This window comes from Epinephelus moara, chromosome 13 (assembly GCF_006386435.1).
Source record: "Epinephelus moara isolate mb chromosome 13, YSFRI_EMoa_1.0, whole genome shotgun sequence".
Taxonomy (NCBI): Eukaryota; Metazoa; Chordata; class Actinopteri; order Perciformes; family Serranidae; genus Epinephelus; species Epinephelus moara.
Window position 1 is genome coordinate 3,033,532 of NC_065518.1, and position 18,006 is coordinate 3,051,537.

Sequence of the window (18,006 nt, forward strand, 5' to 3'; positions counted from 1 at the left end):
TCACAACACAGACGGAGATGACTGACAGAGACGACATGAGTTTCTGAGATGTGACTTGGATGAAGTTTGATTGAGAGACAGGTGTTGACTTTTTGCTTAGTCCGTCTGCAGCTGCAAAACATATTTGAGCCTTATAATGAAGGTAACACTACACAGTCTAAATGAGCAGCTACTAATAGGTGTAAATGAGCATTCATATGTTTTAGCCCAAAGGATGCTGTTTATGAGTATTTGTGCTTTAACTGTGCAGCGTTAGCGGTGAAAGCAAACAAATCTGTCCAAGCACTGTTAAAGATTTTTCCTCTTTTGGATTTGGAGTACATAGTTAGCCTAGCTTGACTCCAGACTAGCTGCTGCTGTTGAGGTTTGGCAAACTTTACCAGAAGAGGCACCTGGCCACAGATGCTGATGGACATTTTAGTTGATGACATGTTAACACCAAAGATTTCTCCATATTTGGTGGTTTTTGCCCAGTTTTTCTTCTGGTTGTCCTCATAAGTTGCGAGCGCTGTGTCGCACAACTCCGAGTATTACGCTGCGAGCATTTTACTATTATATACGAGTATTTTATTTTACTTTATTAAAAGTGATTTATCTTTTTATAAATGACAAAAGGCACATCTGCCTCATTTTCGCTGTGGTATCGTGATACTACTCAGAACCGTGATACTTTCACTGGTATCGTACTGTGGGTCCCAAATTTGGTACCGTGACAACACTAATTCAGACACCAACATTATCAGCTCCATCTTGTCGTCTGTCTGCTTCTGTGATGCCCGACCCCTTCTATTTGATCCTCAAAAGCCACTTGGCTACCATCAGAAGGTAAACACAATGAATCGTGTGCGGCAGAGCAAAATCTGTGCACGGCAGCGGGCAGCGCGGAGTTGCCACACGGTGGTTGGAGAGCATGTGCAGGTGCCAGAGTGCACAACAACGCATCACAACAGAGCTTGTATATCATAGGGACGTGCCAGGATAGGATCCCTTGGCAGAGGTCCAGGCTAAGCCCCCAAATGTCCTCAAGTCCTAGAGATGCTCGTACGTACATGTGCAGCGCTGCTGACTGACCCCTGACCTCCTGTCATTTTGCAAAACTGGCCAAAACAACTTGGGTATCGGGCGTCCACTAGCTTACCTGGTAGAGCAGGCGCTCCATGTACAAAGGCTGTGTCCTTGCTGCAGCAGCTGCAGGTTCAATTCCAACCCATCCCTTTGCTGCATGCCCCCCCACTTCATGCCATAAATGTCCTATCAAATAGAGACAAAAAGCCTGAGAAAAATCTTAAAAAACAAGTTGCATATCCCTGCTGCACAGTAAGCCCAGTGTGAGTTTCTTTGCGAGAGACTCGATATGGTGTTCAAAACTCTTTTTTTCCAATTATCAGCAGACTGACTGGAAACACCATGGGGAGTATTTATGGGCAGGGCTGGGACCTTTCTTTGCCCAGGGGACAAAGTCATAATTTTAGTTTTGGAAGAGTGTAAAAGCAGTCTCAGATCTGTGCAGGCGTGCCGCAGGGTGTTAAAATCAGTCTGCAGATTTGAAAAGGCTCTCTGCTACGTACAAATGTGACGGATTTGCAGTGACAAACAATGCCAACAGTTCTTTTCTGGCGATTGTTATTCTATTCATGTTCTTTCAGAGAGGAAAGAAACAATCATGAAAAGACGTGATTGAAACTTTATAGCATGTGAGGATGCTGCAGAGATTCTGTCGCTCTGTTTGCCTGTTTTCTGTTGTCACATCTCACACTTCACTCACACTCTCTTTCCTGTCTGCTGGTTGTGTTTCTTCTCTCCGTTCAGCTGCTTTTTTTTTTCTCGATTTCTTCATCCAAATGAAGTGATGTGAGCTGCTGTCACATGTCCACGTGCACACGCCCTGCCTGGGTAACTGTTGGCAGAAATATATTAATGATTTTAACAAACTTAAGCCAAGACTCTGCTGCATGTTTGCCAGACAGAGCTTTTTAATTATAAGCGTGGCCTAATTACTGGTGTGTTTTACACCAGATACTGAAAGCTTTAACACGCAGATGCATTTGCAGTTTACAAAGTGTGATTATGTTTGTGTTGTGTGACACTCTGCTCCTGGTTTAATTTAAAGTTTGCAGCTTCTCTGGAGTTCGATTTTGTGTATTAGATGCTGCTGGATGCTAATGACGAACAGCCTGACAGCTGCGGGGGCCCCATGGATCTTAATATCCATCGTGTTACATCCAGAGGAGGATGAATCTTGTCCATAATTGTTGGTTACACGTGCCAAAGTGGTCGGCCGCGTAGGTAATCTCAGCAGATGCACATTTCATTTGCATTAAGTTGGCGTCTGATGATTATTGGCTGTGTGACAGGAGGAAGAGGAGCTCAGGATCTCACATCCAGTGTGAAGACTTGTGTAATGAAAAAGGCTGAGAATGGAGTTCAGCTTCAGGTGGCTTCCTGTGGTTTATTTCTGCACTCAATCTGGGAGCTGCTCCACGCTGCCGATGACGTCTGACTTTGTGGAAACATATTTTGTTTCTCACGTGGCTGGAATACATAAACGGTGACTCAGGCTGCTGTGGTGTTTGGTGCATCTCCTCCGCTGTCTGGGTTTCTCTGCAGCAGGTCACACAGCTGAAACATCCCTTATTTGGATGTTTAATTATGATAATAGCTCGGCTGCTTCTTTTGGACTCTGGGGAAACGTCGGCCAGAATCCTGGATGTAATAAATCTTGTTGTTGTTGTAGTTTGTGTTTTGCAGCATCTTAAAGCTCCACATTATTCATTTCCCTTTTTAAATCTCCTCTGGCTCGGGATCAGAATAATTTAGTCTGTTTAAACAGAATGAATGTGAAGGCTAATTCCTCACAATACCTCGTCCTGATTAGCGACAGCAGCAGCCTCTGTTTTACCTTCACTGATGCTGAACGGAGACGTACCTCTCCAGATGCTGATGGCCTGACTGGATGGATGTAAATGAGTCCTGTTGTGTCTTTCAGTTTACCAAAACAGTTTCAATTGAGATAAATGTTTGTGTGACATCATTACAAATGACACTTCTTTCTATTAAATTTGGGGTCTTTCATCAGCCTCTGATGGATTCAGACACATGTGGCAGTCTGGCCTCATTTCGACGTCTAATAACGACTATTTCGCTCTTGACACAGTCTGGATTTTTGCTGGATGTCCAAACGCCTGTATGTGTTTGCTCAGCGTCCCCATGATTTTAGCCTCACAGGACAACATTCATGTGCTCTGTCCTGAGAGGTTAGGCTGAGTCTGTTCGTCTGAAATATGCGAGAAGCTGTTTAACGTTCTGAATCCAGTCTGATGACTCATACTCTCACTGCATTCACTGCTTGGTGGGATGTCCTGGTGGTATAAGAGACACATGATGGAGCTGCGATGTAAAGAGGTGAAATGTTAATAAGTACAAAGATGTTTGCATAAAAACAAGAAATATTACGGAGCCTTGTTACTCAAAACAACATCAGAAAATACAGTTAGAAAGCCGCAGGTAGATTAAAGAGTTTCTATTGTATGAACATGATTGATTGTTACCCAGAACTCAACCTTATGAGTTCAGAGTTTCAGTCATTAGTATGTGTGTGTGTGTGTGTGCAGCCAGTTATCCAGGTCACCACCTCTCCCTCACGGCCTCAGTGTCACTGTGAAGTTAAACGTAAAGACAAAGAATAATTTGTGTTGCTGCGTTTAATTCTCCTCCGCTGCTCTGCTACATGTGTTTTTGTTCCCGCGTGTTTTACCCACAGGTGATTTGCCACATGGGCAGCTTAAAAGATAAATGACACCTCTTATATTCCCGCTGATTAATCCCTTAATAGGAATGGATTTTCCTGGATGAGGGCAGTGAGAGGAAGAAGGCGAGGACGTGTAATTGCTTTGACTGTGGTTTGCTGAAATTGACCATTTCTGTCGATTAGAGCGATCAGAGGTGTGATAGAAGCTGGAAGTCAAATCTGTTCTAAATTTGCTCTCAGAGATATGATAAGATTAAAGTCTCTGTACGTCAGCCTGCAGAGCAACGCTGCTGAATGGCGCTCTGTTGTTTGCTCTGTAGTAAAGATGACTGACAGCCTCTTTATTTGGTTTTCCTTCCCACGGGACTCAGCCAGGCTAAGCGTCCATCTTTCAAACAGCACCGCAAATTTGTCTTTGGTTGTAGGCTGTCAGAAATGTAAATGATCTATAATAATATCCAGGTTCTCCTAGAATTCATTGTCCTCATGTCGGTAAATCCTGTCTGTGGAGTCGGACTGGAGTCACAGCATAGGACTCAGCCAGGGCCTCCATGGGGCCCTAAGCAAAATTTGATTTTGGGGCCCTATATTACTGCCAGTAATACTGATTACTGATCATTCACACACCTACTACAAGTTATTTCACGTTCTACTCAGTCATCACTTGTAAAACTAGAGGTGAGAACTTTCTGTTGTAGTTAGATTGTAATCCACAGTGATTAAGGGCATGGGAGCAGACAACAGATTTACAAATTTACTGAAAAATCTTTCAATTAATATTTGGCAAAGCCAGCAACTCCCCCTACTGGCCACACAGAGAATCAGTACATAAAACCTCAAAGAGCAGCCCGGCATGTTTTACCCATTTGATCTGAAATGGTAGCAAATTCAGCTACAAGAGCAGCCTGGGGTCGATTTACTCTTAATATTCAAAGTGATATAGTACTAAGTGGGATACCGAATGTCATCTAGGCCAACTAAAAGTAACAAAATAAACCAATCTTTACTGTAAACACAATCTGCTTTATTATTTTTTGTTTTGAATAAACTGCAACACAGAGGGCACAGTGGATGGAGCAAAGGATGGAGATGGACCTAAGATGAAACACAACAACAAAAGCTAGTCATGCTACACTTGAAAATTATGCTGCTTATTTTCTAAGTAAAATAGTACAGCTATAGCTTGTAATAAGAAAACAATCTGCCAGTGGAACAACTGCTTGAGAAGTTTTGAAATAATATGCATTTGTCTAAAAACGTGTCCCTTTTCATATCTTATATTAAAAATTATTCATCTCAGGATGTCCTGCAGTACACTGAGCAATTACAAAGGCTGTTTTGTTGTAACCTAAGCCTTACATTTCCAGAACATCCTCAGTGTCACCGTTTTAACAAATTCCAAAACCATCTCCCAAATATGAACAAACTCACAAGCTTTATTTCTCACGATCTAAGTTTTAGAGCAAACAGCCAGCAGCCAAGAGAGAGAGAGAGAGAGAGAGGAGTGACTCCAGTTCCTCCAGTATCTGCAACATGACTGGGCTCTGAACTGGTTGGTATGTGGGAAGCTGGTTTTAATTTGTCTCTGAGATTTAACACAATACAAGTTAGAGAAATAAGCTCATTAATGCAGCTAAATTCAACCATACATAAATAACCATATATAAACCAACAGGATGCAAATAAATGAGACGATCTTATATCAAGCTGACTGAATGCCAATAAAAGAACAAACTCTTGAATTTAAAGCAGATAGAAGTGCAAAATATTCAGAGGTGCATATAAAAATAGTGACATAGTGAAACTAAAACATAACATCATCAAAGAATAATGATAATTGACAGAACACAATATGAACAGTTTTCATGGAGACAAAATACAGCTAAACTTGCAAAAAAAAAAAATTGTACCAAAAAAACTCTACAATACCTGCTGCATATATATTACATTTTCTATGCTTTCAGTTGGCAGCAGATGTTTATAATACAGTCTGAGCATAATGTCACCCAGTGAGAGTCACAGCCTCCACACACCTCCTGTGAGATGAACAGGTGACGAAAGAAGCCAGAGTTTACAGCTGCAGATCACAGAGGCTGCTAAATCCCAAAGTAAACCAGCCGCTTTCTCTGATTTTCCAGCCTGCTGGAGCTCTGGGACCCAAAGCCCCAGAATGCTGCTTGATTACCTGCCAGAGAGAGGAGGAGGAGGCCTGACAAACTTCCCGGCTACAATACATTGTTTTTGCATCAGCGGCGAGTAAATTGCATTTGGCTGCTGGCTGGTGTGAAGTTCCCACCCTGTATGCGGCGTAGGAATGTTTGCAAATACTCTAGAAAGGCCACAGACTGCAGATCACACTTTCATTTTCCAACTCAAACAAGATTTCTGTGGCATTCATTCATAAATTCAGTAACCTGGCCTTCGGAACTTAAAGCACACGTATACAGTGGGAAGAGATGTTTTAATAAAGTGCAGCTTGTAGGTGAAAATGTCAAGTCTTGCTTCCAGACGCTAAAGGTGAAAACACAAGAACAAAGTTTGAGATTACAGCATTAAAATACAAAATATTAATGAATAAAATAAATGACTCTTGTTACTATGACAATATCTGTGTGAGATTTCTACCGTGTGCAGGTGGAGGCAGAAATCTCACAAAGAGACATATCTCCACCCCTGGAAATATGAAACCCAACCTACCTGCATGGACGGATACCACAAGAGGGAAGTGAGAAAATGTGTTTTTGTAGTTTGTATGAATTCAATTTTCTGCTGTTCCCAGAGCAGACAGTGTGAGAGAGACTCAGAGGAGAATAGAAATCCATTGGGGTTCGATCCTGAGCTCACACAGGCGGCAGTGGGTCCAGAGTCAGCCTCCTCCACCCTCAGCACTCATTATTAATTAAACTTGTTGAAGTTTGAGGCTCCCAGGTCTGCTGCCGCTGCGAGGGGAAGTATAAACCTCCCATCAATTCCCTCACCGTGTCTCTGACAGGTGCAACAAGATTCATTCTTAATTGAAAACGCCCGACTGACTGCAATTTCAAAAGGGGATGATTGATTGATCAAGCCCAGAAGCTAGACGGCATCCCCCTCGCCGCCCTGCGAGGAGCGCCGTCAAATCCACCGGCGGGATCTCGGCGCCGAGCAGAGTTCATTTGGATACTCAGCGAGCTGAATGAGCACAAGCAGCCTGGCAAATTGAATTCTCACTTGTAGGCAAGCTTCTCTTAATTGTGCATGACAAATTGTCCGAACAGAATCTGGAAAGTTCCATTTATCAAGCTGTCCGTTTGTCTGCGTTTCCGTCCCTCACTAGCAATGCTTCTTCTGTTCATCCATTCATCAGTCCGCACACTCAGGAAGTCCCAACTGTGCTGAAAGGTGCAACGTGTGAGACATGTTTAGTTTAAAATGAGCTAACATTATTAACAGAATGTCAAAGACGTCTGTGTTGCAGAAATATCTACTGAGTTGAGCGTGCTAACCAGTTAGCCTCAGCCCGTCCTGTCTTGTAATACCGTCTGAACCTCGAAATAGGGAGTCACTGTAGCGTCCAGTCCGCCCTCAGTCCAACATGACAGGATAACGAAGTCATGCTCAGTCTAAAGTGCTGCAGGAATGGAATTTTTCTGTCGCCCAATGCGGAGGTTAGCATCGCCCTGGTTCCCTCGTCAAAAACCCAACAATTACTGCAGGAAATAAACTCTGTGGCGAACAATGTTTTATGATATTTACACATTTGATTCGGCAAGATCATCACTAATGAATGGAGAAGCACGGCAGCGTCCACAAAAGTTACAAACTCTGAAGTGCAGCAGACTGTTTTTCTGCGGAGGTCTGGATAAAAGTGAGGATAATAAAAGTGAGGATAGGTCATGTGACTGACGCCAGCGCCACACCGAGGCCAGTAGACGAGGGAAGCACTTCCTGTATGACATCACATACTAATCTTTCAGTTTATTCTGCTCGCTGCTTCGCTGTTGGCTTTTCTTGGCAAGTCCCGCCTTACTCTGTCTCTGATTGGCTACACTGCACATCTTGATGCGTCTCTCACATGTCTCGCCCACAGACTGTATATATTTAGTAGATTTGCAGTGGACACTGAGAAATAGACACAACAAGGGCCGAGAGACGAGCTGAGAGACAGAGGACAGACAGGGACATACTGATGTCACGTGTTATCTGCAGGACGTCTTCATGTTCTAATGTCCCAAAAAAGGGACTTACGAGAGCTGTTTGTCCTGACGTCTTTGTCTTCTCTCACCACACAGAAGGTGATGTTGAGACAACAATCCCACCACGTGGTCCAAAGCTGTTCTGGTGCTTTCAATCACATCACATGATCTTCATCGGTCGATGGAGTTCTCGACGTTCACATTCACATTTTTTGTTTAATGACATTTCGTCCATGTTGGCGTCACAGTTGAGGTTCAAAGTTCATTCTTGATATTGGAAACAGGAGATGAGGAAACAACCATGTGGTCCATTTAGTAGCTGGTGCTTTTGATGGTGTTTCATGGACTTCATGCAGCAGGAGGTGACCTGCTTTACATCTCCGGTGTGTGTCTGTGTGGAATAAACACACTGCAACTGTGCATTTAGCGTAGTTTGGACAAAATGGAGCAAAGGCGGAGATGAAGTAGTTTTTCAGCTGGCCTATTCATCACTCCTTCTATCCTCCTCTCACTTATTGATCTTTCCTTTCTTTTCTTTTCCCTCTTCCAGTCATTCACCGCTGCATCGATCCAAACTTTCCCGTAAGCAAACAAGCCGCTGCTTTTAAAAGTGAAACTTTCAGACCTGAATCATTGTCTGCATCCAGTCCAGACTAACCTGCGGTGGGGCCCTGAGACAAACTGAGCTGAGGGCCCCGGCTGAACCTCTCTCCTCCCACGAGTACCCATCATCTCCAAAACATGCAGTGAAATATACAGCTATATTAATTACATTTTGCCCGGAGCCCCAACAGACCCGGCGGTCCTCCTGGGAAGCTGCCTGCGCCCTTCTTTGTGTCAATTAGTTTGTGATGATTTAATTAAATACATGTTTATTTGGGGATATGCACCATTTAAACTACCACTGAAATTAAATCAGCTAAGAGAGTCTTCACGCTGGATATTTATACAACTCTATTTTTTACAAGAAATCCCCCTCAGGATAAAGACGCCTGAAGGCCCTCATCATGTCGAGTGATGATGTCGGGTTTTTTTATATCGCCCTTACAAGTCTGTAATAATTCATTCATTTTCTGTAACCACTTATCCTGTTGGGGGTTGTGAGGAGGGTGGAGCCTATCCCCGCTGACACTGGGTGAGAGGCGGGTACACACAGGGCTGACACACAGACACAGACAACCATTCACACTCACATTCACACCTACGGACAATTTAGAGTCACCAATTAACCTGCATGTCTTTGGACTGTGGGAGGAAGCCGGAGCACCTGGAGGAAACCCACGCTGACACAGGGAGAACATGCAAACTCCACACAGAAGGGCTCCCCCACCCTGGGGTTCCAACTAGGAAATCTCTTGCTGTGAGGTGACGATGCTAACCATTGCACCACCGTGCCACCTAATAATTGTAATAATTGTAACTGTAATAATTCAGTTTATCACAAACTGACGCACAGTGAAGGTGAGGATATTATTTATTATATATTTGGGTGGGAATCATCAGAGGCCCCGGGATTCAATCATCACGATACATAAGTCAAAACAATGTTAAAACAACATTAAAACAACATTTAATTCTAATGGTTGTAAAATGTTTAACAAAATTCACATACATCAGCACCGAAATTTCAGCACTGAAACTATTTTGTTTAAAGATTATGAAACAACATTGTAAAATCAAGGATGATTCATCTTTCAAAGTCAAAACATAATTCAGCAGTGATTCACACATGGTGTGTGACGTTGAGTGATAAAATATATTGTGATTTATTACCTTGTTTTTAACAGTAATTTATGTCCCCGAAGGAAAACTTTGTCAACATCAACAGTTTTATTGAATAAAATAAAGTTTTCAGTCTGTTCATGTCGATTCATTCATTTTTGTTGCAGCAAAATCTTTATAGTTGACTGAAAAATAAGGATTGTATATTATTCTATTAGGCTACCAAAAGTTTAATTTGTATTTGTAATATTAATAATTTATATGCGCCCATGTAATGATACAATTCTGCCACATATGGCAGTACTGAGTTGTATCAATTTATCAATTTATCCCTATTATCCCTATTATATATTAGGCTGTAATATTTATGTTATTCATTTATTTATTATCTATTTTAATTATTTAATATCACATTGGTTCAACTGTCTCACTGTTTAACGCTGATCCTTTAGAAGCACTTTGTAATTAAGGTTTCAAAAGTGCCAAATAAAAGCAGCCCGGATCGAGCGGGAAAGTGACGTCATCACCCGGTCAGCTGATCACCTGATCAATAAGAATCAGGTGAAAAAACAGAATCGGTTTGGCTGTGTCGCGATAAGGCGGCTGAACGCAGCGTGGGTTGTTCCCCAGTGACGCAGAGACGCTGTCTGCTGTGGTGTGATGAAAGACAATATGTAATGTGTGTGAGCTTCTTCACCACAGACACACACCTGTTGCTTTTACCTGCGGGGACTAAAATGAGCCGTTTACAACCCGGAGCTCGGTCCGCTGGAACCGTCTGACGTCACCGTGTGAGAAGTCTGCAGCAAACGCGCGGAAATAAATGGTCTTCAAGCTGAATAAGGATACCTGCACACCTGTCTGCACACCTGTCTGCACACTGTCTGGGACAGGTGTTGTCAAAGGTTGGTGTCTGCTCACATTTGCTCCTGCTGAGCGTTTAACAGATAGGGGAGACCGGGTTTGGTTGGAACAGTCCATTCAGAGTCAAGTGACACATCTACTGCAGGGGTACTCAACTAAACTTCAAAGAGGTCCAGTTAGAGAAAATTTCCAAAAGGTCCAGAACATCATCATGTCTAACTTGTGATATGATTTAGTGTGATGTATACTGAAGTAGCAATATTAATTGTCACTTAACATTAAACTCTACAGATATGCATTTAAAAATAAAATAGAGAAAATAAATGAAATCGTTTTTGAGAGATTGTGCATCTTAAAACAAAGTGCTTCATTTTAGAAAAACTAAAATAAAGTATAGCAACAGCTTGAATTTTCCTTTTTCTGTGTTAAAGGGGAACTAATGTTTTTTTCAACCTGGGCCCTATGTTCAGATCTCCTTTTGTCTAAATGNGTGTACTCCGTGTTCAAATAAATACGGGCGCTCATCACATCTGTGTGAAAAAAATACACTTTTAGTGGATGTATTTTGACGTTGTTTGACGCTGTCTGAGTGCCCTATTATTTAATATAGCGCGCTCACAGGCTGCAGGCAGGTCAGCCCTAGCTTCATACTGGAGAAATGTCACATATTGAACATCCTGTCACTCATTTAGACAAAAGGAGATCGGAAAATAGGGCCCAGGTTGAAACAAACATTAGTTCCCCTTTAACATCTCAACCGATTTCACAATAAATAATCTTCTCTCCCTGTCTCCCGCTCACTCGCCTCTCTGTCTTCTCTTCCTGTATCGCTTTCTTTCTTTTTCTATAGTTCCACCTTTCTGTTTTTCTATCGTCTTTCCGCTTGTCACTCGCCTCTCACCTCTCCCATCTGACTGTAGACCGTCACAATGTTAATCTCCTGGAATGCAGATATTTGATTGGCTGGGTGGAATCACGTGGGATGGCTTAACTTGCACGCAATTGGTCTGTGTGTTTCCTGATCAGCCAAACCGGTGACTAGCAAAGCGGCGTCTGGGTCCAGACCGCAGTCCACCTGTATGTGACTGTATGACCACTTCCTTTTTGACCTTGCAATGGCTGAATCCAAATATCCTTACTTCACTACACCTGCAGACTTGTGGACTTTGCGGGCACGTTCCCGGGAAGTCTAGGAGTGCCGAGGGCTCCAAATCCACAATTCAGCCAGTCCACAAGGGGTCTCCTGGGGACTTTCTGCAGACTTCCAGAGAGTCCGCCTGGGGTGCAGACTTCAGCAGACTTCACTGATTTAATAACCCACAATTCATTGCTATATGGACGGTTAGGCCTATTAAAATGCTACTTGAATTATGTGGGTCAGAAATAATATTCAACGACATCATGATGCACAAATATGTGCAGGTATGGGCTGTAGAGGGAGTGAAAATGCATTTTATTATTGCAGCCTATCACATCATAATATCCTCTCTAATATCTTAATATTAAAACTATGGAGTCTGCAACATGTTTGAAAGTAATACAATTAGTATAATAGTAATATAATTTGATCATATCATCTAATCTCAGCATGGTGATGATGTTGCCATGGAGATCTTAGGTATGATTACTGTTGGGTTTAGTTCTCAGCAGGCAGAGTGAAGCACTCACAGCGAGGGTGTGTAGTTTGATTCCCTGTGTTGTTCACACGTCACTCCTGTCTTTCCTGCAGTCAGCCAGTCTTTACAGTTTCTGCACGTACATGTGTACAGTAATTCCTCATCTAAACGAACACCTCGCAGCATGTTTTAAATGTCGGTTGAATTTAATTGCCGCCACAATTGCTGATAATTTTTCCCGCCTTTCCCTGTGATGGTATTGAACGACTTAATTAGCAGCCTCACTGTAACAGAAACAGTTCGGCTTTTATTGAATATACTTTATGGGATTATTTTAGTCTGCCGGTTTGTAAAACATAATATTTGAGTATAATGTTTTTTGGTGCATTTTGTATGATTGATTCGTTCAGAACGTGAGTGTGACCTGTTTGTAATTTTACACTCTTGAGTGTTCTTGTAACGACTGAGAACCACAGAAGGAAAATGAGGTTTGGAATTGCAGTTAAAGCTCAGCTCAGACCAGAAATTGGGTACAAGACGAAACCGTTTTAGAACATAGCAGAGAAAAGTTGCAGCGGTGTGAACTGGCCGCTCTCAAGCCATCTGATGGTAAAGGTACTGAATGATTTCCGGCCAGTTGCTCTCACCTCCTTGGTCATGAAAACCTTTGAAAAATTAATTAAAAGTGAGTTTCACCGTCAGACAGAGGACAAATCGGACCCTCTGTAACTTGCTTACAGAGCGGGCAGAGGTGTAGAGGATGCCACTCTATACTTACTACATCTCCTGTTTAATCATATGGAGACTCATGAAGGCTCATGCCAGATTTTATTTATTGATTTTTCCTCTGCATTCAACACTATCCAGCCTCATTTACTCGCAGAGAAACTCATCTCCTTTTTTAATTTGGACCTTAACATTGTTGGCTGCATAGTGGACTTCTTAACAGGTAGGTCACAGTGTGTGAGGGTGAATGGTGTTTACTCTGCTTCTCCGCAGGGCTGCTGCTTGCCCCCCTTCTCTACATCATGTACACTAATAATTGTCAGAGCAGTTATGACAACAGGTACATTTTGAAATTTGCTGACAACTCTGTGGTTGTTAGCCTGCTACAGGGGCATGAACAAGGTCATGGACCTGTGGGTGATGACTCTGTGTCATGGCGCAGTCCGTCATTTCTCCACCTTAAGCCTAGTTCACATGACACGATTTTCACCCTGATTTTGCGTTGCAGAGACTATCCTAATCTTTTGAGTGTTCATACCTGTTGACGTGTGTTTCTGTCAGCGGAAGTCTCACCAACTGCGTTACGACCTGTGTGTGCACACCACAAGATTTCTCCACCGAGCCCTCGCCAACAGAGCCCCAGATAACGCGGTGACGTCACCAAACTTGGAGACGACAAATCGTAAAGGCATGGATACTCTTCCCAGTGTTGAGTCAGATCTGCCTCCAGGGCCTGGGTCCAAACACAACGCGCTCCCCGTGATCCTGTGGACGCCGCCATTGTTGTTGTTGCTTGCCGGCTTGTCAGTGTTGCCAGATCTTGGGAGAGAAACAAGCAACCAGTGCTATGGAAACAAGCCCAAAAGAAGCGACTATCATGCATTTAAATAACTTATTAGACGGATATATATAGAGGAAGGTGACGTTTAGAGAGCAAGCCTAAAGTTGAGGCTAATAAGCGGACCTGGCAACCCTGCGGCTTGTCCTCCTCACATTTCTTCCGTCCTCCTGCGTGCTGACGTGGGACGTATCCCACCTCTCATTGGTTGATGCTCTTTGTCAGTCGTGTCAGACTTCTCCAGTTTTCTAGCATGCCAGATATCCAGTCCCAGTCACAGACGAGGGGGCGACTTGCTCGTAGGCTTGTTCACACATGAGGACTCGTCGTGGCAGACTATCTGCCGACTCACCTCCGACCCAAGGTGGCTCTCAAGATCCTCTATGACGTCAAAATCACGGTGACAATCGTGTAATGTGAACTAGGCTTTAATGTGGCCAAAACTAAAGACATGATCACTGACTTTAGAACAGCGCCCCCTGCTGCCATTTGGACCAATGTGAAGGGGACTAATATTCATCTGGTGGATAACTATAAATATCTTGGTGCATTCATTGACAGCAAACTGTGTTTTGAGGAGAACACAGATGCCGTTTGTTCCAAGGTACAACAGCGACTTTTCTTCTTTAGGAAGATGAAATCTTTTAATGTATACTTGACTATGATGATTTTGTTTTATCGTAGTTTCACTGAATCAGTGTTATCCTTTTGTATGGTGTCATGGTACAGAAGTCTGAGTCTGCAAAACAAAAACAGACCTCATGGCCTTGTTAAAGTGGCAAGCAAGATCACTGGAGCGAGTCAGGCCCAGCTAGACCATATCGCAACAACAGGCTCTGAGGAAGGCCAATGCCATTATTGACTGTTTCCACCGACCCTGACATAGGGAGTTTGACTTGTTGCCCTCGGGACGTTGTTTTAGAGGGCCAGTGGGCACAACTAAACGATTTAGGTCCTCTGTTGTCCCAGTGGCCATCAGTCTGCTGATCAATAGTGGCTGTTACTCAGAGCCTACCAGGTGCAGCAGTGGTTCTATTCTGCAGGCTTTGTATGACATTGCACTGTGTTTTGTGGTTTTGTGTGGCGTACTATGCTGACGGTGCTGCAGAAATCATTTTCCCTAGCTGAAAATTTGAATCTGAGCTGGTGTCACCTGCAGCTCAGCTGGTCAAATCACCGGCGGCTGGTTTTACAGCACGTCACCTGTTTCAACAGCCAATCAGCTTGTAGTGAAGTCTGCTGGTCAAGTCAAAATGGCCGCAGACGGCGTGTTGGCTTGCTGCAGCAGGTGCTCCGTCCCCATCGAGCCCTCTGTTTCCGTCCTCACGGTGTGTCGGTGTCGGACGGTGGGTCGCTGCTGCTGCTGGGTTTATGTGCTTATGCCCCGCCCACACACACATTCTCATTGACTGATGGCGTATTGATTATGAATACTGTCCATCTGATGCTGGTTTTGTTTCATCTCTACTAAAAATGCTTCACCTCTGCAGCAGCTGCGCCTCTCATTCATTGATTTGACCTGATCAGCTGTGATGTACAGGTTTTAAGTTATACCAGGATATAAAAGTTGAAGGTTATCTATTTGCGTATCTGTGATATTGGGGGGAAAAAAGAGTCACTTTGTTTTCGTTATTTTTTGAGGGGAGACTTTTTATACAAACTTACATTAATAAAATGGTTTCAAGTTACGGTTGCTGTACCGTGAAAATCTCATACTGTTGCAACCCTACTGATCAATTATCCACCCCCAGACTCAAACTCCACAAACTGCTGCTGAGGAAAAATGGATCTTATGAAGAGTCCCACTTATGCTGCGTTCATGGACCTGCAAAAATGTCTGCATGTAAAGAGGGGACACAGAGGAATCCAGAAGACATGTGAAAGAACAACTAGAAAGTTTGCTGACCTGAGTTGCTCTGCAGTGTGGGCAGTTGTTGCCAATGCTGGAGTAGCAACTTTCTCTGCAGGATTCTCCACCATTGAATCAGACTTTCACTGAAGGGCCAAAATAGATTTATTAAAGTCTGAAAACAGCCAAGAGAAGGTGCAGAGGTTGAGTTTTCTCTCAGTTCACTTGAATTTCACTCAAGCTTTAATAGTTAAAATATGTCAGATATTTTCTAAATGTCCATAAAGTTGTGTCCATGAAATTACAGTTTTTCAAAAGTTCTGTGTGAGGCGACTGGAGCTGTAGCTGAGTTGCTATGGAGACAGGGGTCCGCTCCTGCTGTTATGTCGGCTGGTTTTGATATGAGCGCCCAGCTGTCCCGCTGATGTGTTTCCTCTCCCTGTCTCCACCTGTCCAGGTGCAATATTTGAGGAGAACGCAGTGCGGGACGATGAGGTGTTCCAGCTCGCCGTGTCTGACCTCAGTCTGAGCGATGACATCCTGCAGAGCGAGAAGATCACACACTCTATTAAACTCATCGAGCCCAACAACCCTTTCCAGGCGGTGCAGGAAGGTAAGGACGCCGCGTGAAGCGTGTTTACACTGTGTGACTGTGTGTGTGTGTGAGATGCTTCCTGTTCGAACTGCAGTGCTTTTTGTTGTTGTTGCTGCTGCAGTGTTGGTGTGTGTGTGTGTGTGTGTGTGTGTGTGTGTGTGTGTGTGTGCGTCTGTCTCGCTTGCTGCGGATTGTTAATCTTTAGGTTTTGCTGGTTGTGTCTCTTGGTGAAGTCTCCTCACGGCTAATGACCCAGGTATCGACCTCCTAAATGCTTTTTAAATCACGGCGGCTGCCTGCTCTCTTCCTCCTCTCAGAGGACGCTGTTGCTCTTTGATGCTGCTCCGCACAGCCGCTCCTTCGCCTTCTCTTTCCTCTGTCTTATCGTTCCCTCTGAGACCGATTCTCTCTATCTCAGTCTCTCCATCACTCACTTCCCTCTTCCTCTTTCTCTCTGTCTCCGTCTCTGTGGCTGGGTCCTGGTTCCTTCTGTGCAGAGGAAGCTAGGGGGAAGCACTGAGTCGAGCTGTGTGCTGTCATTTTCCATGGAGTTGCCAACAAAGAGGCTTGTCGTCCTCTGAGCTGTGAGCAGAGCTAATCTGCTGCAGAACCAGAGTGTCGATGCTCACACACAGTAGTGATGAAGATGATGATAAAGTTTATGTTGAATGATGCTGATACAGTGCTGATTGTTTTGCTGCAGATAATGAGGATGATTGTGGTGATGATGTGACTGATACTGATGTGAGTGTTGAAGATGATGATGATAAAGAGTCATGTTAACAGTGATGTTAATTAATGCATGGTAACGTCTGTTGTGATGAAGATGATGCTGATAAAGACATGACTGTGAGGGCGAAGGCTTTGTTGTTGATGGTGCTGATAAAGATGTTTGATGACAATTGAGATGACTCTGATGTTGAGGAGTAAGCAGGTAAAATAATTAGTAATAATTAACAGGAAATTAGGGGAAAAAATGACACAAAATGTTGATGTTGTTGTAGAATATTTACTTTATAGAAATACAGGATTTTATTTGGTGCAATAATCCCAGGAATCACAGGCTCATGAGCTCTGATTTTTGCAGTGCCGCTTTTATTTTGTTAATATATTTTGACTTGCACATCTCGCCCAAAGGTCATTGCAGTTGTGTTTTATGGATCTCTGCAGGCTTTTCCTGTTCAGTAAACAGTACCTGACAACGGTGTTGTTACTGCACCATCTTTGATCGCTCTGTCAATATTTAGTAACCTGAACAAATCTCTTCCACGGCCTGAAAGCAGACTTCGTCAGAGAGACAACTCCGACTTGTTCATGTTACAAACTATCGACTCGGCGAGTGCGATCACAGAGATGACGCACTTCAGCTCAGTTTCTCACAAAGGTTTTTACTTTCAGCACAAAGGGTAAAGCCTCAGGCGCTGCCACATTGTTTCAGTCAGGTTTCGTAACAAAGCAGGAAGTGTGAGGGCGTCTGGGCCCCTGATATGATGGGGGTTTTTTTCTGCACCTTTTCTCTCACGTTGTTTCTACTATGAGCGTTCTGTATGATCAGCTTCATTCATCGCAGGGAGGGCAGAGGTCAGAGGGAACAGCCTCTCTTACTTGAGCCAAATATCTGTGTGTTCCTGAGAACACTGTCCAATGAGAATCACCTTGTGATGAGGTAATGTTGGTCACAGAGCAGCTGGAAATATCAATCAATCAATCAATTTTATTTATAAAGCCCAATATCACAAATCACAATTTGCCTCACAGGGCTTTACAGCATACGACATCCCTCTGTCCTTATGAACCTCGCAGCGGATAAGGAAAAACTCCCCAAAAAAACCCTTTAACGGGGAAAAAAAACGGTAGAAACCTCAGGAAGAGC

The 18,006-nt window shown here is 43.5% G+C and overlaps 2 protein-coding genes across 4 annotated transcripts in view; one reads left to right on the forward strand and one right to left on the reverse strand.

Annotated features, from left to right (window-relative positions):
• Positions 1-18,006, reverse strand: part of rnf213b (ring finger protein 213b) — a 528,456-nt gene that overhangs the window by 246,323 nt on the left and 264,127 nt on the right. The window lies entirely within an intron of this gene.
• Positions 1-18,006, forward strand: part of grid1b (glutamate receptor, ionotropic, delta 1b) — an 827,749-nt gene that overhangs the window by 15,693 nt on the left and 794,050 nt on the right. For both annotated transcript variants that reach the window (XM_050059333.1, XM_050059332.1), the window contains exon 2: positions 15,996-16,151. In XM_050059333.1, coding sequence (XP_049915290.1) covers positions 15,996-16,151 — 156 coding nt within the window. The remainder of the gene's footprint in view (positions 1-15,995; positions 16,152-18,006) is intronic.